This window comes from Juglans microcarpa x Juglans regia, chromosome 6D (genome assembly GCF_004785595.1).
Source record: "Juglans microcarpa x Juglans regia isolate MS1-56 chromosome 6D, Jm3101_v1.0, whole genome shotgun sequence".
NCBI classification, from domain to species: Eukaryota; Viridiplantae; Streptophyta; class Magnoliopsida; order Fagales; family Juglandaceae; genus Juglans; species Juglans microcarpa x Juglans regia.
This window is the reverse complement of record NC_054604.1, coordinates 30,428,239-30,455,468: the sequence shown is the minus strand read 5'-3', so window position 1 is coordinate 30,455,468 and position 27,230 is coordinate 30,428,239. Positions and strand designations below refer to the sequence as shown.

Genomic DNA, 27,230 nt, shown 5'->3' with positions numbered 1-27,230 from the left:
AACAGTAAAGGGGAGGTCATGGCTGCATATAGTGAACCACAGAGAATGATAGCCAGAGCAGTGTTAGTTGAAGCCATTGTCCTGAGAAGAATAATAGAAGCCTGTAAAGAGATGGGTTTCAACAAAGTGGTCTTTGAAGGTGATGCACTTATAATAATCAATATTATGAAATAAAATGTGGCTTGCTGAGCTTGGTATGGGCAGGTTGTGGAAGATGTGAAGAGTAGCTTGAAAGAGTTGCTGCACTGGGAGATCCAATTCGTTCGAAGAGATGGCAATTTGATTGCTCATAAGTTGGCAAAGTTTGCCTTAAATCTAGAAAATTTTACATGTTGGATTGAAGAATGTCTTGTTTTTATCTCAAGTTTGATTTCTTTTGATATGGCTTGTAATGACTTATTAGTATGAATGGAATGAGGTTTATTCAAAAAAGAAAGAAAGATTGTGACCCCCTCAGGGCCTCAACCATAACAAATGCTAGCTGGCGCTATCTGGTGCGAAATGGGGTCCAAATTAAGAGACAGCAACTCCAGTCGACAAAAAGCTTTGAAAATTGGGTCAGATGGTAATTAACACCATTTGGGCATTTCCTTATCCTTTTTGTGATCAATAATGTTGTTTCGATCGACTTGTGTTGATCATGGGCTGTTCAAAATTAATAATAGTTGGGAATTTGCTTTTGTTTGTATGGATTGAGAGTTCTTGTAATTCTTTTATTGAGATATATACATATATATATGTATATATATACATATATAGTCTTTATAATGCAGATAGAGATGGTAGACAAATAATTCTTTTATTGAGATATATACATATATATATGTATATATATACATATATAGTCTTTATAATGCAGATAGAGATGGTAGACATACTTAATTACATTAAATACAATCCGTAGACAGTTTTTTAACGCCCAATATTATATGGGTCATGTTAGAGCCACCAAGATCAGTGGCTTCGGATGGTTCTTATTGACAAGGGCAATGCTCTTTTTTATTTTGTGTTTTTTTTTTTTCTCAAGCATTTTTAATCTTTTTAAATACATTTTTTTAAAAAAAGAAAAAATTCACAAACTCATTTAAAAACACTTATTTAACAATTAAGTAATATATATATATATATATATATATATATATAAACAAAATAAGAATCGGTGGCTTTTCTTGAGCTACATCTACGAGTGTAAATCGGTCTAGTCTGGTCCGGCTCGAGGGTGATGATGGACTGAAACTTTCGGTCCATCATTTTTCCGAACCAGACTAGACCAATCATACCTAGTGGACTAGACCGGACCGTTAGCTATCAGTCCAGTCGGTCTATATCGGTCCGGGCTAATTTCAAATGGGGCCCAATCATACAAAAAAACTCATCATTCTTGAAGTGTATAAAAAAGCCTGTAGTGTGTATTTTTAGCCCATTAGTATAAAAGAAAGAAAAAAAAAAGATTACAATGTTTATAATTTTGAATAATACAACTATTTCAGTTTATTTGCATTTTTTTCCCTTAAAAATAGCCTAAAAATAGTTGTTCAAATTATCAAAATTGATAATTATATATTAGTTAGTTAATAATAATATATTTTATATTGTCAAAAGCATAGGTTAGGTGAAAATTACATAATTTACTTTTATAACTACTACATAAAATAATATATATTTTATAAAAAAATATTTAAAAATATTTATTTGTAGTTCAGTAGGTTCGGTCGGTGAAAAAATCCCACCCCGAGACCGGAGCGAAACCCATTCGGTCCCATAAATGGAGGACCGACACTGACCAAACAAGTTTTCGGTCCAGTCTAGTCAGTTTTCCAATCTGGACCGAAAATTTTACACCCCTAGCTGCATCCTCAGTAGATGCAGCATTTTCCATTAAATATAAGTCCTCATGCCGTGTCTTATTCTCTCTACATTAAATAAAGTAATAGAAAATCATAGGAAACTCTCCAACTTTTATAGAGTTGTGCAAAAATCCCAAACTTTGTTGATCATCTAAGTGTGCTTCGATTAAAGTTGGTATTCTCAAAGTTCATGATCATAATTGTAGTCTCAAATTTTAAAAGTTGGATCGAGTTAGAATATGTGAAATGATTTGTGTGTTTCTACATTGAAGAAAGTAATCTAAAGGGAAATGACTTGTGTGTTTGTAGGATATATAAGTCTATATACGCACTTTCTTTGAAAGGCAAATCTAAAATTCATATAAAGAACTTAATTTTTAATAATAATGAACCTCACTTTTCTCTAAAGAGAATGCATTGAATTTAATCATAAAATTATATTACTCGTATTTAAGTCCTTGTTTGGGAATACAAACCATCTTATCTCATCTCAAAATTTCTTATAATTTTCTTTCCAAATATACATATATCACTCAAATACAAACATTTTTCAATTTCAAATCTTCAACTTTTTAATCTAATTATTAGCTAATCATTATATATTTCTTATACTTCCAAACAAAACAGAAAACAATATTACTTTTTCAAATTTCAAAACAAAAATTATATTCTAACAAAAATTTAACTTTATAATAATTTTATTCACATTTTTCTTTCTCATTTTTAAAAACTTAATAAAACATCTTAATTCAAATTATTTACTATTATTCACAAAATTATCGTTTCATCGAATTCCCAAACATCTCCAAATCGTTAAATCAGGATCTTGTTCAACTTGGGCCCTCGAAGGTGCATGCCGTGGAAAATGTGTCATGGGTACTCATATGAGCGTGGTATATATCCTAAGAAACCTTGACCAGTACACGTCTTTCTCCAACCCACACAGGAGCTAGCATTAATTCCGTATGTAAAATCTTCTTCTTTGAGAAGACACAAATACATAGACCATCTAGAAGCCAGAAATTCCACCCTGATCAGCCGCGTTGCTTGCAAATCTTCATATTTAATTTATTGCACCTTTTTTTCCTGGAAGCTCAGAATCCCTCGTTCACGCTTCACTCTCTATCACAGATCTAGTTATCCAAACGCTATATATAGCACAATTCGCCCCTGCCATTTCTCCACACCAACCATGCAACTGCTTTACATTCTAAAATTCCTTCCAGCAAAAGGAAGTAGAGCGCAGAAAAGGGAACACTATATACACCATTCGAATTAAAGGGAAGAAAATGGGCAAGCAAACCACGGCCAGCAGGTGTACCCATTGGCACCTGCAAGTAAGATGGCAAAAAGCAATGAAGAATCAAACACTTTGCAATCCAACGAGCTCCGAAGAAAGAAAAGGATCAAGTTGGCAATATATATAGCTGCTTTTGCTGTGTTTCAGACCATCGTCATCCTGGTCTTTGTTCTCATTGTGATGAAAGTTAAGACCCCTAAAGTCAGGTTGGGTACAATCGAGTTAAAGAACGTGACCACTACAGCTGGAACTCAAGCATCGTCACCTTCCTTCGACATAAGCTTAACAACCCAAGTTGGGGTTAAGAACACAAACTTCGGTCCCTACAAATACGACAGCTCTAATGCCACCTTCCTGTACCAGGGCGTGACCGTTGGGGAAATCCTCATTCCTAAGGGTAAGGCTGGGATGCTTTCGACCAAAAAAGTTAGTGTTACTGTTAGTGTCAATTCAAATGCCCTGACCAACACTACGACCCTTGGAAATGAGTTGGGTGCCGGGACCTTGACGCTGAACAGCCAAGCCAAGCTTAGTGGGAAAGTTGAATTGATGTTTGTGATGAAGAAGAAGAAGTCCGCCCAAATGAGCTGCACCATCTCCATCAAGCTTAATGCAGACAACGCCGTGGATTTGAATTGCCAGTGAACATGAAGCTGTTTTATATAGCAGTTTCCTAGCTATGTTTTACTTTTATCATTTTTTTTTTTCCTTTGCTTCTGTTTGTATATTGTTCTTATTATTTCGATTGCGAAGGAATACTTGTTGAAATCCCTGCCCAAGCAAGCAGTCCACAATGGCTGCTTGCTGCTCAACCTCCAACGCCCAGCTCTCAACTGTCCATTGAATGCAACAATAAATACATTCATACGTGAAGTAATGCATCTATAAATTGAGGCTTCTGGCGAGAGTCTCAAATACACCCAAGGAAGAGAAGAGAAAAGAGAGAGAGCCTGGAGAGCTCTGAGAGAAAAGAAGAGAGCTGAGTTGAGTGGAGTGTGATCCTCTTCTTCTGTAATATTTTCTTGTGTACCACTATTTAATAGTGAAGCTCTTTTCTGTGGATGTAGGCAGTTGCCGAACCACGTTAAATTCTTGGTGTCACTGAGTGTGTAGAGTGTACTCTTTTATTACCGCTTTTATCTCTTCCGCTGTATTGATTTCCCCAACAAGTGGTATCAGAACTATTGTTGGGAAGAGTTTTTTTTTTACAGAAAACTCGTTTTTAGTGTGTAGCTCATTTTTTAAATTTGAGCATACCACTGTGTTCGTCTCATCAAGACAAGAAAAGCGGTGAAAATCAGACGCCTGAAGGACGCCGCACGCTCCTCCACGCGCCGTCTGAAGATCGGAGAGTGAGTTCACTCTCGACACGCGCTGCACGCGCCCAGGAGAGGCACGAGGGCGTGAGACCCACTCTCGGAACGCGCCGCACGCGCTCCAGAGAGGCACTTGCGCGTGAAGTTCACGCGCCTGACGTTTCTATTGACCCAGAAGCGCGTGAGTTACACGCGCCTACGCGTTCCACGCGCTCCAGTGAGGTTCTTGCGCGTGAGAACACGCTCCTACGCGCTGTTAGTCGCGCCACGTGCTACACGCGCGACAATGTTCCTGTTTTGGTTCTTTTGCTCATTCCTTGTGCTATCTGAGTCCGATTTTGACGAAACAAGACTCGTTTCCAACAAAATCAAGCGTTCCGGACACAACGGTGCTGTCCGTTTTGTGATATTCTACTTCAAAGATCTTTTACTTGCATTTTGTATTTAGAATCAGTCTAAATCCATGGAGGATTCAGCATCAGGCGCCATGATAAAGCTGACTGTCTCAAACTACAGTCTTTGGAGGTCTCGGATGGAGGATCTATTGAACTGTAAAGATCTGTCTGACCCTTTGGAAGATGAAGGAAAGAAGCCAGATCAAGTTACAGATCAAGTGTGGAGAAAGATGCACAAGAAGACTATCGGTCAGATCAGACAATGGATTGATCATAGTGTTTTTCACCACGTGGCCCAGGAGACAGATGCATATAGCCTCTGGAAAAAGTTAGAGGATATGTATCAAGCTAAGACTGCTCGAAACAAGGCCCTCTTGATGAGACGGCTTGTTAACTTGAAGTTGAAGAGCGACACCTCTGTTGCCAAGCACACTAGCGAGTTTCAAAACCTAGTTAACCAGCTCGGATCCGTCAACCTGAATCTTGGCGATGAAGAACAAGCCCTGCTACTTCTCAGTTCGTTACCAGATAGTTGGGAGACGCTGGTGGTCTCCCTCAGTAACTCTACTCCAGATGGCAAACTTACCATGACGATGGTTAAGGATGCCTTGTTTAATGAGGAGGCCAGACGAAAAGAGACAAGCATGAATCAAACTCATGTCCTTGTCACCGAGAGTAGAGAAAGGCCTCGAGGTGATGATAGAGGGAGAAGTGGAGGCAGAAACAGAGGGAAGTCTCAACCACGTGGAAGGTCCAGCAGTAGCAGGAACCAGCAGATGGGTAACATGAAATGTTACCATTGTGGCAAAGAATGCCACATAAGGAAAAACTGCCACAAGTTTTTAAGGGAGCAAGGTCAAAGCAGTAAGCTGAAGAAAGAAGATGGTGAAACCCTTGTCACTCTTTCGAGAGATGTGGCAATACTCTCCACCAGTGACGAGACGTGTCTGCATGTTGCAAGCCATGATGTTGAGTGGGTGGTAGACACAGCAGCATCATACCATGCCACTTCCCATAGTGAATTTTTCACTACGTACAAAGCAGGAGACTTTGGTACGGTAAGGATGGGAAACGCCAGTTCCTCGAAGATCGTGGGAGTTGGCGAAGTGCAGATAAAAACCAACGTTGGTTGTACCATGGTGTTGAAAGATGTTCGACACATTCCTGACCTTCGGCTCAACCTGATTTCGGGAACACCCCTTGATCGACAGGACTATGACAGCTACTTCAGCAATGGCACTTGGAAGCTGTCACAAGGTGCCATGGTTGTCGCCCGAGGACATATTTGCGGTACGTTGTACAAGACCCATGTGAAAATTGATACTGATAGCCTCAATGCAGCAGAAGACGAGGCATCACCGAATCTGTGGCACAAGAGACTCGGACACATGGGTGAGAAAGGGTTGGATACGCTTGCGAAAAAGGCACTCATCAAAGTTGCCAAAGGAATAGCGTTAAACCCTTGTGAGTACTGTTTGTTTGGCAAACAACGCAGAGTCTCGTTCAATTCCTCTACGAAGAGAAGATCAGAGTTTTTGAGTCTGGTACACTCTGATGTATGTGGTCCCATGGAAGAAGAGTCATTGGGAGGTAACAGATATTTCGTGACATTCATTGATGATGCTTCACGAAAGGTCTGGGTATATGTTTTGAAGTCAAAGGATCAGGTCTTCGAGCACTTCAAGAATTTCCACACCCTAGTGGAAAGAGAGACGGGAAAGAAGTTGAAGTGCCTGCAAATGGACAATGGAGGAGAATATGTTTCTAAAAAGTTCGCTGCATACTGCGCTGATCGCGGTATTCGACATGAGAAGACGGTCCCATATATCCCTCAGCACAATGGTGTAGCCGAAAGAATGAATCGGACCATCATTGAAAGAACAAGATGCATGCTCAATATGACTAAGTTACCAAAGCCATTCTGGGGTGAAGCTGTTCGTGCTGCCTGTTACTTGATCAACAGATCACCTTCCGCACCACTGGAATTTGAAGTTCCTGAGAAGGTTTGGTCTGGAAAAGATGTCTCTTACTCTCACCTGAGAGTGTTTGGGTGCAAAGCCTTTGCACACGTATCCAAGGAGCTGAGACAGAAGTTCGATGTCAAGTCAACTCCATGTATCTTTGTTGGATATGGAGATGAAGAATTCGGATACAAATTATGGGATCCAGTGACAAAGAGAATTGTCAGAAGTAGGGACGTTGTGTTCCATGAAAACCAGCATATAGGAACTGAAGCTTCCTCGATGTCAGTAGAGCTTAGTTCCTATACACATCCTGCACAATTACACTTCGCTACAGATAATGAGGATATGCAGGATCGAGATCCAGAAGCAGAAGAAGAAGCTCAGGGTGTCGAGCAAGGGGAGCAAGAACCCCCTCCACCAGCAGCTGGTGTACCACCACAAGGGTTAGATGGTGATGAACCTCCTTTGGTTGATGAAACTCAACCAAGAAGATCGGCAAGAGGCCGCCTACTGATTCCGTCGATGAGACATCCGGAATCAGACTATATTCTGCTTACTGATGAGGGGGAGCCGGAGAGCTTCCAGGAAGTTCAAACTCATGCTGATAGAAGCCTATGGGTGCAGGCAATGCAAGAAGAGATGAGTTCTTTGCAGAAAAATCAGACCTATGAGTTGGTGAAACTTCCTGAAGGAAAGAAAGCCCTAAAGAGCAAATGGGTGTTCAAGCTGAAGAAAAATGGCCAAGGAAAGCTGATAAAGCACAAGGCCAGATTGGTTGTCAAAGGATTCCAACAGAAGAAGGGAATCGACTTTGACGAGATATTTTTCCCGGTGGTGAAAATGATGTCAATCCGAGTCATACTCGGATTGGTAGCCAGCTTGAATTTGGAACTCGAACAGATGGATGTGAAGACAGCCTTTCTCCATGGAGATTTGGAGGAGGAAATCTATATGGAGCAACCAGAAGGGTTTGAAGCTCCAGGGAAAGATCACTTAGTCTGCAAGCTAAAGAAGAGTCTCTATGGCCTCAAGCAAGCGCCGAGGCAATGGTACAAGAAGTTCGACTCATTCATGATGAGTCATGGTTACAAGAGACTTGTTGCAGATCAGTGTGTCTATGTTCGAAGGTTCCAGGATACCAAGTTTGTCATACTCCTTCTTTATGTTGATGATATGTTAATCGTTGGTGAGGATAGGTCCAAGATTAACAAACTAAAGAAGGAACTATCCAAGTCCTTTGACATGAAGGACTTAGGCCCAGCACAACAACTTTTGGGCATGAAGATTGTTCGTGATAGGAATGTCAAAAGGGTGTGGCTATCACAACAAAAATATGTTGAACGGGTCATCAGACGTTTCAACATGGGAGATGCTAAGCCAGTCAATACTCCACTTACTAACCACTTCAAGTTGAGCAAGAGCTCGTGTCCTTCTTCAAAGAAAGAGATTGAAGAAATGAAAGTAATTCCCTACTCTTCAGCAGTAGGAAGCCTGATGTATGCAATGGTTTGTACCAGACCAGATATTGCCCATGCTGTAGGCATGGTGAGCAGATTCCTTTCAAATCTAGGAAAGGATCATTGGGAAGCAGTCAAGTGGATTCTCAGGTACCTAAAAGGTACATCTAAGATGTGCTTGTGTTTTGGGGAAGCTAAACCAGTTTTGGAAGGCTATACAGATTCAGATTTGGCAGGAGATCTGGATAGCAGGAAATCTACTTTGGGATTTCTCTTCACTTTTGCAGGAGGAGTTGTCTCTTGGCAGTCCAAATTGTAGAAGTGTGTTGCTTTATCTACAACTGAGGCAGAGTACATTGCCGCAGCAGAAGCTGGGAAAGAAATGTTGTGGATGAAGCGTTTTCTCCAAGAACTAGGGGTTAGTCAAGAAGACTACACGGTACATTGTGATAGTCAAAGTGCTCTAGATTTGAGCAAGAATTCAATGTACCACTCCCGCACCAAGCATATTGATATCCGCTATCATTGGGTACGCGAAGCGATGGAACAACAGCTATTGAAGCTTGTGAAGATCCATACGAAAGAGAATCCAGCGGACATGCTGACGAAGGTGGTTACAAGTGAGAAACTTGAGCTATGCAAAAACATAGCTGGGATGGAGAGCATCTAAGTAAATGGGCATGGAGGGGGAGAATTGTTGAAATCCCTGCCCAAGCAAACAGTCCACAATGGCTGCTTGCTACTCAACCTCCAACGCCCAGCTCTCAACTGTCCATTGAATGCAACAATAAATGCATTCATACGTGAAGCAATGCATCTATAAATTGAGGCTTCTGGCGAGAGTCTCAAATACACCCAAGGAAGAGAAGAGAAAAGAGAGAAAGCCTGGAGAGCTCTGAGAGAAAAGAAGAGAGTTGAGTTGAGTAGAGTGTGATCCTCCTCCTCTGTAATATTTTCTTGTGTACCACTATTTAATAGTGAAGCTCTTTTCTGTGGATGTAGGCAGTTGCCGAACCACATTAAATTCTTGGTGTCACTGAGTGTGTAGAGTATACTCTTTTATTACCGCTTTTATCCCTTCCGCTGTGTTGATTTCCCCAACAATACTACGCGGACGCAGATCACGATTTAGCCTTCGTTTAGATTGGAAACTCGTATCTCATTTCAATTTTTTTAAATATCAAAATAATAATAATATTAAAAATTAATATTATAATAATATTTTATTCAACTCATTTATGAATTCAAAAGACCTCTATATATATATATATATTATATTTATACACACACATGAGAATTCTTTTCATGTCAATTATTGTTATTATTTTCTAGTGACAAATATTTCGATTATTAAGCTATCTTGTAGTTGAAGGCGATTTAGCTATTTATCGAAAAAAATGATTTATATAATTTTAAGATGTATAAATTTTACATAATACATTTGAAAAAAGTGAGACCGGGACATGTGAAAAATCTCACCCTGCTATGATAACTTTTTATCGAAGAGAATGTTCAAATTAAAGCTCACATATCCCGTAACTATATCCAACGTTACTACGTAAAATAACAAGAGAATCAACACCGCCTAGTACCGCCCCAACCCGATCAATTATAATTTGGGGAGTGCTATTCCCGTCCACATACATTCGCTACCGAAATGGGTACCAAATGGTGTATTCGGTTCTTTCTTTCTTTCTCTTTTTTTTTTTTTTTTTTTTTTTTTTTTTTTAATTTTTTTATTATTTTTTTTAATTTTTTAATTTGTACTTTTTTTCAATATAATTTTTGTTTATTTAAAAAAAAATTAAAAACACAATATTAAAAACTAAACAAATACAAATGCTAAATATATATATATATATATCAAATACTATCTATCATTTTCCTTATAATTTATAAAGCTTCAGAAGAGTGATTGCGCAAATAAAGTTGTGTTGTGGTCACGGGATTTTGACCCCGTTGTGCAAAAGTGACCGATGCTTGCATTACATGACACGCACGCATGCAACGACTGAAAGCAATTCTAGGTTCACAAAGTCAGAGACTGGTACGCACTATATCCTTTGAAGACTGTTATCTAGTACTTTTTTTTTAATAAAACATTATAATTTGAAGGTGAGTCCAAAAATATTATACAAATTACTTGGTGGTACTGTTAAAGCATATCTTATTCATAAATACATTCCTATATTATTTCTATCGAATAATAAATTAATTTCTTTTTCTGATCCTTAGTTAGGCCTCGTTTGGTAATACTGACAGAATTAGATTAGATAAAATAAGATAAAAATTGAATAAAATATTGTTAAAATATAATTTTTATTTTAAAATTTTAAAATATTTAATTATTTATTATATTTTATATGATAGTTTAAAAAAAATTATAATAATTAAATAAAATAAAATAAGATAAATTAAAATGATTTATATAATCAAACGAGATATTAATTTCTCTTATTTCAAAATTAGTTATTATCCAAGAATCCAATCCAAACAAATTGTGATGATAGCAAAGGACTGGGCCTATTGAATTCTCATTCGAAGGCATCCCAAATAAATAAACTGGTTAAGTAGTTATTGGGCCTATGGATTATTTTATCGGGGCTCGGGCACTTTTCGAAGAGTAATTTGTAAGATTTACCTGTTCCAATTCCTTTTGTTTTCACCATTTAGAAAATAAATTTCATATTTAATTTCCAATTTATTTTTACAACTACTTTGACGATAATCATCATCATCATTATATTTTTTGATATTTTCGATTGGATGTACCTGTTGTAACTAGTTAGTGACATTTTTATTCGCGAAGTTTATTAACACAAGGTTTAGGCACGTGTTAGAATTTTTCACAACATGCATCCATGTGTAACATTAACTCTGGGTGAAAAAAAATATATATAAAAATCCCAGTTGTTGGGGGTAAATGTACTAGGCTCAAAATGTACCAGACACATCCAGCGCAAAGCTCCGTTTGAAAGCATTAGGGAGAAGACAAGACAAGAGGTGGGAGGAAGGAAAGTCAGACACGTTAAAGGTGAGGTGACATTATTTTCAACCTCGCGTCAAAAGAATGCAAATATATTATTTTCTCTAGACAAAAGGAGTTATCAACCCCCATTATAGAGTGAGGTACAAGAGATTGTAAAATATTCTCGTCATAGTGAATTTACTCTTCAAATAATCCATAAACGTAGGTCTTGTGTCGAGCTACATAAATTTGTATATCTCGTTCTCTATTTATATTTCTTGTATTCTTTTACTATTTATTACTATGGATGTATGCATGGATACTGTACTAATGCCCAAATCTCCACCATGGGTTTCATACTGCTTCGTCTAAGACTGAATCACCTCCGTGGGCCAAATATGACTCTTTCTCTCTTTTCAAACTATTGGACGATTTTTGTCCTTCACAACATTAATTGGATGGACGCAGCCAATCGAATACCGTATTTGTTAAATTGCAAATTTCATAAATCTCATTGAAGCGAGTATATCTCCAAAGTATGATGGTATTCAACGGTCGTTTGAGTGGGTCAAAATTGTTTGACCACTTAATTCCCACCGCAAACGGTAATGGATTAGGTCGAAGTCTTAAAAAATAACAATAATTTCAAGCTACCAACACATTGAATACCCACAATTGGCGAGTTGTGCACTTGTTCCACTTATTCATGTAAAAAAGTTATCGCAGGATGACACGTGGATGTAACAAGACAAAAGCGTCAAGGTGTTTTCTAGAATGACAGGTTCATTGTCCGGCCCCATCATAGGAACGTCTTGAGAAAAATGCCTAATTCATTTAAGTAATATAACAAACGCACAAATCTCATGTACTCGTTACAAAAATTGGATCGCACGAAACATAAAAAATTAGCTTTCCTCTCATTTCTGGCGTCTCTTAGCGAGAAGGAAGAACTTTCACTTTCAATGGAAGGTTTCACTATAAAGAAAAGGGCTTTTTCTAGCGCCCAATTTCGTCACAAATAAGTGCAAAAATTGCCGCATATAATTATTTTCGTCAATTTTTAAATTGCCGCATGTTCGTTAGGATTGTACGTTCACTTTTGTTTTTAAGCATCAAGTAGCTTAAATCACCAGAAATACTATCTTTTCCTGGCGAATTTTTTCCAATGCAAATAACCCAAAAATCGACCGGATTGGACATACAGTTTCAAGTCTCAATTGTTGGAAAAACTTATTTGCAGCAATATATGGACGCCGCAAATAGTAGAAAAATCACTGTAAATGTGTTTGTACTTTTCCAGCAATCTACTAATACCGTCGCAATTATTTTTCCGACTATATATGTCGACTAATTTTCGCCGCAAAAGTAATTTCGACGAAGTATATCGTTGGAATTAGTTATTTCCGGCTATTTTATATCACCGGAAATAGTTTAACAATTTTTTAAATATATTTTTGACGATTAGAAATCGCCAAAAATGGTCCTTACAAAATTTAAAAAAAAAAATGCATTCAACATGATACATGAAACAATCATATTGTAGCCATCAAATGCCCAACATTAACAAATCTGCTCTGAAAGCAGGCCACCTAGGTATTTAATAGGTCCATATGCATGCATTTGTACTACAAGATATACTCTTTTACAAAATTTAAAAAAAAAAAAAAAAAAACCTTGTACTTGAACAAAATAAATGCTATAAAATGGTATGCATAAACTGTAAAGTGTATAACCCATTCATGCAAAATAGCCCCAACTAATCTTAACACTTTCACTCAATGGGTTGCAGTTTTTAAACAGGGCATACCTGGATATCTCATCAGAAAAGCAGCTTGGCTCCTATAAGCAAGAAGAAGACAGGGAAATACCCCACAAGTAAAGACAATCTGGATAAATAGTATGGATTATTTATAAGGAGTCTATTGTAAAACAAATACCTGAATTTATTCTCCAAGAAAAAAATGATTTGATGTAGTGCAGAAATAAACATGTATGACACATACAAAGAAGTGACCTAAATCAGCAAACATTGCTTCTACACCTGCATCAACATCAAATGAATAGGCCAAACTAGTGGAAAGGGTAAACTGGGATAGAAAGTTTGAAGGAAGATTAAAAAGAGTACTATTAAAGAAAGTTAACTCCAAACCTTTAGATAAATATATCATCTTCCAACCAGACAATTGACATTCAATCTGCTCAATCATCCCATGCATCCAAAATAGACTTGGCCTTGAAAGAGGCACCCATAAGCCAAAGTACTTCATGAGCAAAGAGGATGCTAGCCACACCATCCACATTAGAAACACCACCAACAAGAACCAACTCGGATTTGGCCAAACTAACTTTCTACTCAAAAAGAACTTCAAAGCTTAATAAGAATAAAGGCAACAAAGTAGAAACCCAAGTTAAATTTTTTCTGAAACAGAAAGAGTAATCTGTTTTAGTTTTCATCAAATTTTTTATAAGTACTTCACAACAAAATAAAGAGAGTACAAGAAGTTACACCCGATTTCCAATAAAATATAAGTAACTAAAAAAGAGCATATCATGTTATGAAAATTCAACAGCAAAAGAGTATTAAAATACTATATTTAATTTCAGTCAACTCTCAAAGCACACTGAAAGAATATGTGGGAAAATGCTTTACGATTTCCAGTGAGACTGGTAAGAGTGAAGGATCACAATGATGGTATGTAACAAGACAAAATTACAATTCTCCTTCAATTATCTAACATGCCATCATGTTGCAATTAGAATTGCTTAGGATTGACTGCCTGAGATGATCACATTTGATTGCATAAAGAAGCAATGGTTGCACTAATGCTCCACGACAATAAATAATAAACTCTTACTAGAATGACATCAACAAATGCATAAACTATTATCAAAGATTGAGGGAATTACTAAGTGGCCACGACAACACATCTGTGTTCTGCCTACCAGGCTTCACTAACCCCTAGATGACAAAAAGTGCAGAAAAAGATTAGCTTAATTAAAAAGTTAAAATCAATATTCCTACCAGTGCAAATACAAAAGATTTGAGTAAGCACCATTTTCAACACGAAAGCTCTTTTTTAAGGAAACAGATTACAGAATATATGGATTCTATTATTACCTGCTTCTGTGAGACTTGAATTTAATGTTCAAATTAGTGTGTGCCGAATATGAAATACGCAAGTGACATGAATTGGCATGCTTTGGAAGCAAATACCTGTATGTAAACCATCAAAACACGATTTGAAAACTCCCAAGCTTACCAAAGCCCAAAGGTGCCGAGGGGATGACAACAGGGCATACCTGGGTATGCTTCTTTCATTTAAGGCATTCCTAGCTGCAGATGCAATCTCAGCATTGCTGAACTGGATTAATGCCCACCAAATGCCATAAAAGTATGAGGATATCGCAATACAAATGAAATTTAAAAAGAGATAGACTGCAGCTGGCACCACACCTGGAAACTTGCAACCTTTTCAAAGGTAGCAATTTTATGCACAAAGCCAAAAGCAGAAAAGACATGCCAAAAAGCTCCAAATAGTCATGACTCCATCATATCACTCTTGTTAAGAAATAGGAAAAGAAACTATCAAAAAGTAGCCCAGATGTAGATCTTATTTGACAAAAACAAAAATTCCAAACATATCCGAAATAAGTGCAGAATGCACCTGTTAAAACTATAAAGCATGATTAAACTTTGGAAATCCATGTTAAATGAACTAATTTGAATTCTGTCCATGCTAATCTAGGCAAAAGAAAGGTAGCTTGACAGAAAGTTTCAGACAAACCACTCAAGAAGCCCTAATAAAGAGCCAATCTTTGGAATTACTGATGAGCTAAATTTTCTTCACTTTCTGCTTACATCCATCACAATGGATGTTCACTTTGAGAATAGAGTTCTGCATGCACAAGCAAGTCAAAAAACTACAACAGAACATTAATGGTCTGCTAGAAAGAGAGCATTTGAAATGAAAACAAAGAGCTAAGGTGGCATGGCTTCAACAAGGGGATAGAAATACAAAATACTATCACCTATGTGCAAGTTAAAAAAAGAAAAGGAATACCATTTCAAGAATAGCTGATGAGAATGGAGTGAGTATTTCATATCCTAGGCAAATTGGGAAAGCCTTTACACAATATTATAGAGGTTTGTTTACAACCTCTGAGCCTTGTAACATAGAGACTTCTTTCAATGCAACTGCCAAAAGAGGAGATTGAGGACGCAGTCTTCCAAATGGGTCCATACAAAGCACCTGGTCCAGATGGGTATAAAGCATATTTTTATAAAAAATACTGGTCTGTGGTGTGAGATGAGGTATGTGAAACTATTCTTTCTTTTCTAAACTTAGAGCAAGATATGGCAGCTATAAATTTTACATACCTAGTGATCATACCAAAGCACAACAATCCAGTGAACATTACTAAGTATAGACCAATAAGTCTATGTAATATTCTCTACAAAATCATCACTAAATTGTTGGCCAATCGCTTGAAGCAGATTCTTCCTTCAATCATCTCACAAAACCAGTGTGGCTTTGTTCCTAGGCACTTAATTTTTGATAATATATTGGCTGCATTTGAAACACCTTGCACAATGAGAACAAAGCTACATGGACAAAAGGATTATATGGTACTGAAATTGCATATGAGCAAGGCTTATGATATAATAGAATGTAAATTTCTCAAAAAAACCATTCTTAAGGTGAGGTTTGATGCAAAGTGGACTGAGCTTATTCAAAGATGTATAACATCCTCTTCTTTCTCAGTTTTACTCAATGGGGCTCCTTAAGAAATTTTCAACCTACAAGTGGATTAAGACAATGATGTCCCCTATCACCTTTTTTATTCATTATTTGCGCTGAAGTGTTAACTGTACAACTTCAAGAGGCAAGACAGAAAGGACTAATCACAGGGTTCCACTAGCAAGGGGAAATATTAGCATGAATTATTTGTTCTTTGCTGATGATAGCCTTTTTTTTTTGTCAGGCAAGTATGTAAGAGTGGGTTTGTTTAAACCAGATTCTCAACTGCTATGAGAAGGCCTCTGGACAGAAGCTTAATAAGGAGAAGACTTCTTTGTTTTTTAGCAAGAACACCAAGCAACCAACAAGGAATTATATCATGCAAGTAGCTGGGTTAAGAGCTTCTTCTAATATGGAGAAATACTTGGGACTGTCATCTCTTATAGGCAAGTCTAAAATCAGAGCTTTCCAAAGAATAGGTGAAAAAGTGAGCAAAAGAATAGAAAATTAGAAGACTAAATTCCTTTCACAGGCTGGAAATGAAATATTGATTAAGGCTGTTATCCAAGCCATACCTACATATAGTATGAGTGTGTTTTTATTACCAAAGTTCCTGTGCAATAAGCTCAATACTATGATGTCAAACTTTTGGTGGGGATTTTGAGATAAAGCTGGCAAGCTCCACTGGAAAAGCTGGGACAATTTGAATAATAGTAAAACAAATGGTGGGTTTGGATTTAGAGATTTAGTGAGTTTCAATTCAGCTTTTTTGACTAAACAAGTTTGGAGGATACTCACTAATCCAACATCACTTGCAGCCAGAATATTCAAGGTAACTTACTTTCCTCATACTTCTATTCTACAAACTAAACCAAGATTAAGGCCATCCTTTACATGGAGAAGTATATGTTCATCAATTAATATCATTAAGGAAGCCATCATATGACGAGTTGGAAATGGAAAAAAAATAAAAGTATGGCGAGACAAATGGATACTAAGGGCAAGATCATTACCATTCAATCACCTGTGAAAGTACTTCCATCATCTGCAATTGTAGCAGATTTAATTGATCATCAAACTGAGTGGTGGAATATACAGCTTTTAAAAGAGATTTTCTATGAAGAAGAGGTGATGGAAATTTTAAAGATACATGTTACATAGACAGCTTCTGAAGATAAACTGGTTTAGAAAGACACTTTGAATGGATGCTTCTCGATAAAGAGTGACTACCATCTTTATAAACAGAAACAATAAATCAATAAAGGGGAATCCTAAAAAAGGGAAGATCATAGAGAGTTGTGAAAATAGATTTGGAACATGCAGACTACAAATGCTAAAAAAGTTTTCATATGGCGTGCATGTAATGATGCTCTACCTACCAAACATAATTGATACAAAAGAAAATCACCATAGAACCTTTATGTTCAATTTTCCAGATATCAAATGAAACCCCGAGCCACCTCCTCTGGACATGTCCATCTATGTATGATTGCTAGTAAGCAGGAAACTTCAAAAAGCTTCAATTACAAAGGATGACTTTGGGTGTATATTTATGCAAGTGCTTCAAAGAATAGGCCAAACGGATATTAGTCTATTTGCAGAGATAGCAAGATCAATGTGGGCTAGAAGAAGTAAAATGATATTTGAAGGTAGTTTTTTACCTCCCTCAATTCTATTAAATCGAGCTACACAAGCACATGAAGAGTTCCAACAAGCACAAAGACAGAAATATAGTTCAAGACTAATGTCAAATCAACAGGTGAATACAACTTGGGAAGCTCCACCACCAAATTGGCTCAAAATGAACTGGGATGTAGTTGTTAGAGAGGCAGGTAATAAGATAGGAGTTGGAGTGGTGATAAGAGACAATGATGGGGATGTACTGGTTAGTTTAATGTAGCCTCTATCCTTTTGTTCACAACCTAGGTCTTGCAGAAGCTAGAGGACTAGTTTCAACTACAATTTTGTATAAAGAAATGAGTTTGCAAAATGTTTTGTTTGAAGGAGATTCAAGTCAGGTTGTGAATGCTATGAGACAACACAAACAACAACATAGGATGCTTTGCTGCCTAGTGGATGATGCATGTCAAAACTACATTGGCTGATGCAAGATGGGGAATAACACATGCCAAAAGGGATGTAAACAAGGTGGCACACTAACTGACTTAGCATGTTGTTTCTTTGTGTACTGGAATTATAGACATTGATCATATAAATCCATGTATATTGTCTCTTGTAATGGCTGAAGGCCATAGAGTAGTTTGATGCAATTATGAAGGTCACTAAGTTTCAAAAAAAAAAATTTGATCGCATGGAAAAGAAACGTGATTTTTTTTGGAGTTCACTTAAAAAAAAAAAAAAAAAAAAAACCTTGTGTAAAATTTATGTATTTAAGGCTTATATCTTGCATTAATCTAATTAATTCCTAATTTTTAATAAAATAATATTTTTATAATTTCAAAGATTTTTTTAAAAATATTTTTTTACTAAATAGATGTATAAAAAATAGTAATTGGGTTGTTGGTTTCTCATTACTATAAATATATATATATATATATATATATATATATATATGAGGCAAATTATTATACACGGTTTATATTGTTCAAGTATACTGTTACATTTACATGAGAATATTGATTATTCATTTATACGTCCGAACCTATTCTATTCAAGTCCGAATGAGGTGTCTTTTGTGTATTTGAGTTGCTTGATAGTATATATGCTTATTACAATTTTTTACGTCTTATTTATACAACTCATGAGTATGGTAAATATGTCTCCTTGATTTTGTACGTGTGATCTTTTCGTTAATGAACATTTGACATAATCCAAGAAAAGGAAGACATCACATATTCAAGATGCAATGGGGAAAGTTAGCATGACATGCATGAGCAGAGTGGGATTTTGGGTGGAAAAGTGATCATGCCGGCGGACAAAATAATAATTAGTCTGACGGTTAATTAACCATTAGTATTTAGTGATTGAGATGGAGAAAATATGCAAAACAGAGAGCGAGAAAACTCTGAGAAAAGATTTATTCGATAAAAGTTTAAACTGGTTTTGAAACACACAAGCGGGCTAAAATAGCTAAGAAAATTTGAGATTTTGAGAATTTTGCATGAAAGAGCAAAATCTCAAGTATTGCATAAAAATAAAATTCATAATTAAATAAGAATCTTGCAAAAAATATAGCTCGAACGTACAATTATAAGAATCATTTTTAAAAGTGACAGCGAAATAATTCTATAAAAGAAAAAATAACTTAAATTGAGCATGATTTAGAGGAGAAACAATTAATTTCAAGATCGAAATAGAGACCACCAGGTATCACTTGGTGGCCATAACGTGTGCGCTGAAAAGAACTTTCCAAAATGGGATTTATATGCATGTAACTAAAGTTATGATCAAAATACTGACATTACCACAATTTGAACAATTTTCATCCATTTCTACTATACTGATGCTGATCTAAGTTGTCCAGCACTATCAACGTTAAATCTTTCAACTTAGCATCATGAGACATGAATTCCCGCCACTAAAAAGACAGCTACAATTAAAAATACAACAATGTTAAGAGGCATTCAGCTGCAAGTTTGCAACATTAACGTGATCAGTGATATTGTTATACATAGAACGTGACTCGTCGTGATCAATGATTAAAGCAATTACTTGATCACCAGCTTTATGATCAAGATTTTCACTTCTAAACACATTGATTGGTCGACGTACAAGATTTGCTGATCATACACGTACTTCCATAGCCTCCATGCATGGCCACGTGGTTCCTGACTTTAGGAGAAAAAAATGATAACTTCGAAATAATTTATATTCATGACTATATTGGAGTATTTTCAAGGACTCATGAAGTACAATTCTTCAACGTACAAAAGCGAAGGTTATAAAACGGTTCAACGTCAAAAGAAAATTAAGTTTTCCAGCCGTAAATTAAGATACCTCCAGTGGTGTACGCTGTCGTGTTAGGTTGAAAATATTATGTTGCTGGAAAATTACTGTCAGTTTAAATAGGATATTCCACGTAGATTGTCTCAAATTTCATAGGAAAACCGACCGATCGATGTAAAGTCTATCATGATTTACAAAAATAGTTGTTGGTTTTCAATCATATATACCATATATATATGAAGAAGTTTTGTTTTATTTATTACTATGAAATTTAATTTCCTTTATTGGACCAAAATAGAATTCCGATAGGATTAGAGGATAACTACTACAATATATTAGCTATATATATAAATATATATATATATATATTCAGAATAAATTTTATGTTTTTTTTTTTTTTTTTTTTTTTTGCACAGTTTGTGTTGTGTTTTGAACTCATAATAAGTATTGCATCATGAAGTAGATAAAGATGTCCCGCTAAAGGCCGCAAGGTAAACGCATACGTCTCTGATCACGAGCTAGCTAGCGCCTAAACGGCCTGATCATATCATGAGTACGTAGGTAGACGACATGGGAAACACCAATTAATACCTTGCAGTCGTGTGACATTTATCTCCTGAAGGATCGATGTCCAAATGGAGTCTCCAAAAATATATATTATAATATATCAAACTCTTATAATAAAAAAATCCCCGAAAAAAAAATCAGAAAACACCAAAACACATGCATGATGATACCTAGCTTTAGCATTCCATTCTTGTAAAAAAAAAAATGCACGTTGCCGACTACACAAAAAACAAACTATATTCAGATCTCAAATTATATCATGCAAGCTAATATAAGGTAGGTATATAGATCTGTAAGTTCCAAACATCTCGATCGCCACTCGCCAGGAATAATGCACCACGTTCACTTACATATATGACCAAGTAAACTCATCATCGATCAATCGGCCGCCAGATTGCAACAGGTTAATGAAAGCGGCATGTCCTTATAAATTCCTTTCTTTTTAAGTTATATTTGGATTAAAAAATATATATTTATTCTTATAAAATAACTGGATCTAATTAAGCCGAATCATATACATATTATAATTTATATTACATACTATATTAATTATTATGTCCTGGAAAAGGGGGTGTAAAAGCTTAATTCCGCACACCGACACGCAAACAATTCCAAGAATAACACGGTGACGACAGACTTCACTCACACGCAAAAAACCTTTACACTTCAAGCTGACGGTTATTGCCCTATCGTGTGCTATATAATTATCCTATTGCCACTTCATTATTGACCCCTTTAATTCACCTTTCCCACCACTACTTCAAACCACAGGTTTTAGAACTTCCACACCAAAATTTCCAAACGAAAAACCCTAGCCGCCCGGCCCTAGTGATCTGCTTTCAACGTCCCTCGAACCATGACAGAAGGGCTTTACGCTAACTCCCCGTCCGGATTTCATCTTCGAAGAGACTTGGAGTTCGCCGCCCTCAAACGTGAACAAAAAAGTCGGGCGGCGCGGAGTAGTAAATGCCCGGTGTGTGTTCTTGCCGCAATAGTCATCCTGAGCATCATCCTCTTGATTTTTGCGTTGACCGTTTTGCGTATCAGAAGTCTGGATGTGAAACTCACGTCGGTCACGTTCAAGAACCTGAGGTATGGCGTTCAGAAATCTCCCTCGTTTAACGCAACTATGGTTCTTGAGATGACTATTAAGAACATGAATTTCGGGCAGTTCGAGTTTGAGAATGGTCTTGCCTATGTGAAACATAGAGGCGTGACTGTTGGTAAGAAGAATATAGGGCATGGATTCGTCGATGCCAGAGAAACTATGAAATTGAATCTGACGGTGGATGTGAGGTCACACAACAAGCCATCCGATACTGATCTCAGCAGTGATATTGGTTCAGGGATGTTAGAGCTCAGCAGCTATGCCAAGTTTCGTGGTACACTTCGCTCAGTGAAGATTATAGAGAAGATAAAGTCTGCAGAACTGAATTGCACCATGACTCTTAATTTGGCAAGCGGCACGAGCAAGGATTTAAGATGCAAATAATGCGATGATTGAGAAAAAGCTAATCTCTTTTTTTTTATATATATATATATATATTTAATGTATTATGGTGTTAGTTTTCTTGTCAGAAATTAATTTCGAGGACATGAGATTCATTCTTTCATTCGTTTATACATCAATATATATAAGAACAGTGAAAGATATAAATATATAGAGGTCAGTGAATTAGTGCGCGTATGAGTGAAAGTTATATATATAAGAACAGTGAATGATTGGTCAGAATCGCTTTCTGACTATAACGCCAATACCAGTTTTCTGTTGATCAAAGAAAATTGCTCCATCTACATTCGTCTTTTAATAATCACCTGGAGGATTTGCCCAACTGACCACTTTTTTAATATCCTTACTGCAGGCATAAAAAACATGTACATGTTTATACTCAGCTACAAAGACAAAGCATAACAGATCACAGATTTAGTATCATGAGAAATATTCTCATAAATAGTTGATTCCTTCTATATCATAATCCCCAAGCAATAGAGATAAAATTAGCTAAAGCTTCCTCGGATCCCCTCTCCCTTGTAATAACTGCCAACTCCCAAAAAGACAACCCAAATTCCATATTTTCCATCATTGGCAAGTGTTGTAACCAAGAATTTGCCACATCAAAACAATAAAACAAAGCATGAGCAACATCCTCATTGGCCCCTACTGCAAAACACACAAGTATCATCCAACAAAACCTTTGCCTTTTTCAAATTCTGATAAGTTGGCAGATTATCTAGGCATGCTTTCCAAGCAAAAATCTTCAATTTCTTTGTAATCTTTAACTGTCAAAGACACTTCCAGAAAGATTTAACTAATCTCTCCCTCGAACTCTCCCCAAATTCTGCCCATCTAATTGTAAAAACAGCTTATAAACACTTTTAACAGAATAAATACTACTTTTTTCTGGAACCCAAAACAAAGCATACTTTGCAATTAAAGACACATTCAGCTTTAAAATATGATTCACAATCCTTGGATTAAAGAGAGCTCTCAATACTTCTACATTCCACCAACCTGTATCAACATCAATCAAATCTTGAATGTTAAGATTCTCATCATGCCCTTGAGCAAACACTTGAACTTCTTCTGCACTAACTTCTAGAATCCAAGAACTAGGGATCCATAAGAACTCTTACACCACTCCAATTTCCCACACGCCATTTACACCCTGTCTTCAAATTCCTTAAAGCCTTGAAAATCCCTTGTCAAATATAAGAAGAGTTTATGCCCATTGTTACATCAAACAAAGAAGTTTTGGAAAAATATCTGGCTTTATACATTCTATACAGCAAAGACCCCCCCCCCCCCCCCCCCCCCCCCAAATTATTCAGATGCCTCCATCCCTGTTTAACTAAAAGGGCTTAAAGATTCTAAGATTTTTCAAATCCATTCCACCTCTAAACTTTGAATCACAAAGCCTTTCCTATCTAACCCAATGTATCTTCCTCCCTGAGGTGGATTCCCCCACAAAAAATAAGTCATCATCATTTCTAATTCATGGCACAAAGAATTAGGAAGCATGAAACAGCTCATAGCGTCTATAGGAATGGACATAGCTATAGCTTTAAGAAGTACTTCCCTACCTCCTTGATATAACAGATTGCCCTTCCAAATCTAAAGTTTCTGCCACAATTTCTATTAAATACTAGAAAAAGCTCTTTGTTTTAATCTTCCCACCATCGATGGCAAACCCAAATACTTGTCATACTATTGAGTATGACTCCCACCCCAAAGCTATATTATTTCTACTCTCTCATCCGCTTGAACATTTTTACTAAAGACCATAGAAGTATTTTCCTTATTAATACATTGGCCCAAAGCTTTCTCATATTTATTCAAAAGAGAATGGATCTTTTCATTAGTACTCACATCAGTCTTACAAAAAATCACGTTGTCATCCGCAAACAATAAATGATTAACTTTAGGAGCTCTTTTATAAATTTTAATACCTTCCACTTCACCCTGACAAGCACTCTTCTTTAATAAAGTAATAAGTCCTTCCGTACATAAAAAGAACAAGTAAGAAGATAAAAGGTCTCCTTGCCTTAACCCTCTACTCGGTACAATAAGACATTTAGGACTTCCATTCACAAGCACTGAAAAAGATACTGTACTTACACACTTCATGACTAAATTGATCAAACTAAACCAAGAGCACCCATCATCCTCTCCAAAAACATCCACTCGACCCTATCATATGTCTAACTTATATCAAGTTTGAGAGACATAAAACCCCTCTTGTCATACCTCTTATTTCTAAGATAATGTAATAACTCATAGACAATTAAAACATTATCATTAATTTGCCTACCAGGGACAAAAGCACATTGGGATTCAAAGATAACCACAAATAAGACTTGTTTGAGCCTATTAGCAAGGACTTTTGAAAAAATTTTATAAAGCACATTGCATAGACTAATAGGTCTAAAATCAACTACTTTTGCAGGATCAGACTTCTTAGGGATTAAAGTGATAAACATGTTATATTACTCCCTAGGAAAATCCCCATTATTTAAAGCAAACAACACTGAATCAGTTACAGATATACCAAGCACCCTCCAATGCTTTTGATAGAGGAGACATCCCATCTAGTCCTACTGCCTTAGAAGGATGCATTTGTTTGATTGTCACTTCCACCTCCTCATCAACATAAGGTTTAGTTAAGCTCTCATTCATCTGCTCAATGACTTTTACCTCGACCCCTGACAATACTTCCTCCATTTCTACTTGATCTGCAGTAGTAAACAAAGTCCTGAAAAAAATCTATAATCAAATCATCCATCTGCTTTCCTTGTTTCCAATACCCAGCTTCATCCTTAAGTTGTAAAGTTCTATTTTTTCTTCTTCTAACAGTTGCCTTTGAATGAAAATACTATAAATTGCAATCTCCCTCTCTAAGCCACATAACCCTTGACCTTTTCTTACATATGACTTCATCCCTCTCCAACCACTTCTGAACATCTTCAGAAGCCTGTTTATGATCTGGAAGTTTATGACAGGGTGGATCATCTTCTTGAATCCTCTTCAATCTCATCTTTGCAGAAGATAACTCCTTCTGCACATTCCTAAAAGAGCTTTGATTCCTTTTTAAGATCAAATGCACAACTTGAAATACAACCCATCAACTCTCCAATTGAACTGGAGTCATTCACTCTACTCCAATTCTTCTCCACAATATTAGCATACTCATAATCCCCTAACCACATTACTTCAAACATGAACATCTTCTCTCCACCTCTTCTAACAAGTGCCCCATGAGTATCCATCCACAAAGGCACATGATCTAAGTAGGAAGCCACCCCATGCTACGCCCTTAAACTTGGAAAAACATCACACTGTCTCGAATTTGCAAGAAAGTGATCCAGTCTTTCACTTATATTTTCATCCCCTTCTCTTTTATTATTCCAAGTAATTGGAACTCCTAAAAATCCCACATCTCAAAGTCCATAATCTGTTAAAACAGATCTAAAATCTTCCAATTTTACTTCACTTCTACCCCATCCCCCACACTTCTCAGATTGATGAAGGATTTCATTAAAATCCCTAAACACCACTCATGGCCTCCCCTCTTGAGGGTCCAAATCTCTAATTAAACCCCATACTTCATCCCTATGCCCTGAATCAGGGTGACCATAGACACCCATGATCAAAATCTTCCCACCCTCCACATTATTCACCTTAATTTTAGCTTGTACATGATGTTTAGAGTAACTAATAATTTATAAATCCAATTCATCATGCCATAACAAAGCCAAACCCCCACTAAAATCCACACAATCCACTACAAAACAGTTTCAAAAACCAACCTTAAACTTTGAGTAATCCCATTGACGAGCATGTAAACAAGTATCTTGTAAGAAAAGTACCTTGGGAGCTTCCTCCATGATCAAATCACGAAGCGTATGAATGCCTTGTGGGTTCCCAAGCCCACGAGACTTCCAACTGAAGAGTTTCATGATATCCGGCGGGGTTGTTCAATAGCCACCACCAATATCTTTGTTTGAATGAGTTGCACCACATGAGTCTTCTTACTCATGTGATCTTCATCTTCAACCACACTTGAGCCCTTCCTCTTCCTTCCTCGAGTAACAAGATTTCCCTGTAACCCCTTCCTCATATAGCCATTGTTTTCCTCGTGAACGGCTTAATAGACTTTGAGTGTTAGAAATTGTAATGGGCTCACAAGTTTTTTAGCCCAAACCCATACCACTTCATCTACGATCGAGACTTCAATTAAAAGCCCTTCTCCCTCAATTTGTAAATCCGTTATTAATGAAAACTGCTCCCCCTCAACCATTTCCACTTTTTTCTCCATCGACATTAATGTCTCTTGCTGATAAACCTTAACCCCTAGATTCCCGGAATTCTCACCTCCTTCAATAGGATTGGTCCCCGTATTTGACTCCCCTCCCACTTCATCAGTTGCGTGCCCAGAATCCCAACTTCAATTCCAAAATAGTTATCCATGGATTGCAACAGATTTGAGGCCCATCTTTACTGCTTGCCGAAGATCCCACCACCACTGCTGCTTGCAGTGGCTCGACATTCCTATGCATCCCAGGAGGGCGAGCCTCTAAACCTAATTTCCCTCCTCGCCAATTTGTCCCACACGTAACCAAACACCATAAGGAAGACATGATGAACTCAAATGTGCAGGTTGAGCTTCTTCACCATCACGTTGGGAATGCCCCAAAATGCCACATGTAAAACAAAATCTGGCAACCTCTCATAAGAGAAACAAACCCAACAAGAATTCTACCTCACCCCCCCCCCCCACACATAAACTCATTTTTTTCCTGGGTTGCAGAGGTTTTGAAATATCCATTTTGACTCTTACCCTCCTATACTCCCCCACAAAATCTCTCCCTTATCCAAATCAACTTCCAACACATCTCCCAACATTCATCCATTCAGATTACCTATATACAGATTATGTGCCAGCAAACGTAGATCATAGATACGTACCTAAAACGATGCATGAAGAATTTCAAGACTATTAATTTGCATCATACCATCAAACTCCTTCACAAGTACCAGTTTTTTTTATCAAAAGTCCAAGACCCCTCACGCAACACTTTGGACTTATCACGAGTATCCTCAAACTCAACAAGAGTAAACACAGAACTGAGATCATGATGATACTTGACACTTTTCACTGGCTTTCAGATTTTCTCAATAGTTTGCTTCAATGCTACTTGGTTATAATGCTTCCCAGTCAACAACTTCATGATCAAACAGTTCTCCCCTTTACCCTAGCTTCAGAAGTGGCAGCA

General features: G+C 37.0%; 2 protein-coding genes across 2 annotated transcripts; both read left to right on the top strand.

Moving 5' to 3' along the window:
- Positions 1-3,009: 3,009 nt before the first annotated feature.
- Positions 3,010-3,912, top strand: LOC121235964. The gene has a single exon (XM_041132428.1). It carries the CDS (start codon positions 3,190-3,192, stop codon positions 3,790-3,792), a length of 603 nt encoding a protein of 200 aa, XP_040988362.1. The 5' UTR covers positions 3,010-3,189; the 3' UTR covers positions 3,793-3,912.
- Positions 3,913-21,205: 17,293 nt separating this feature from the next.
- LOC121235962 (late embryogenesis abundant protein At1g64065-like) lies at positions 21,206-21,965 on the top strand. The gene has a single exon (XM_041132425.1). The coding sequence runs from the start codon at positions 21,316-21,318 to the stop codon at positions 21,949-21,951; it is 636 nt and encodes a 211-aa protein (XP_040988359.1). The 5' UTR covers positions 21,206-21,315; the 3' UTR covers positions 21,952-21,965.
- Positions 21,966-27,230: the final 5,265 nt, after the last annotated feature.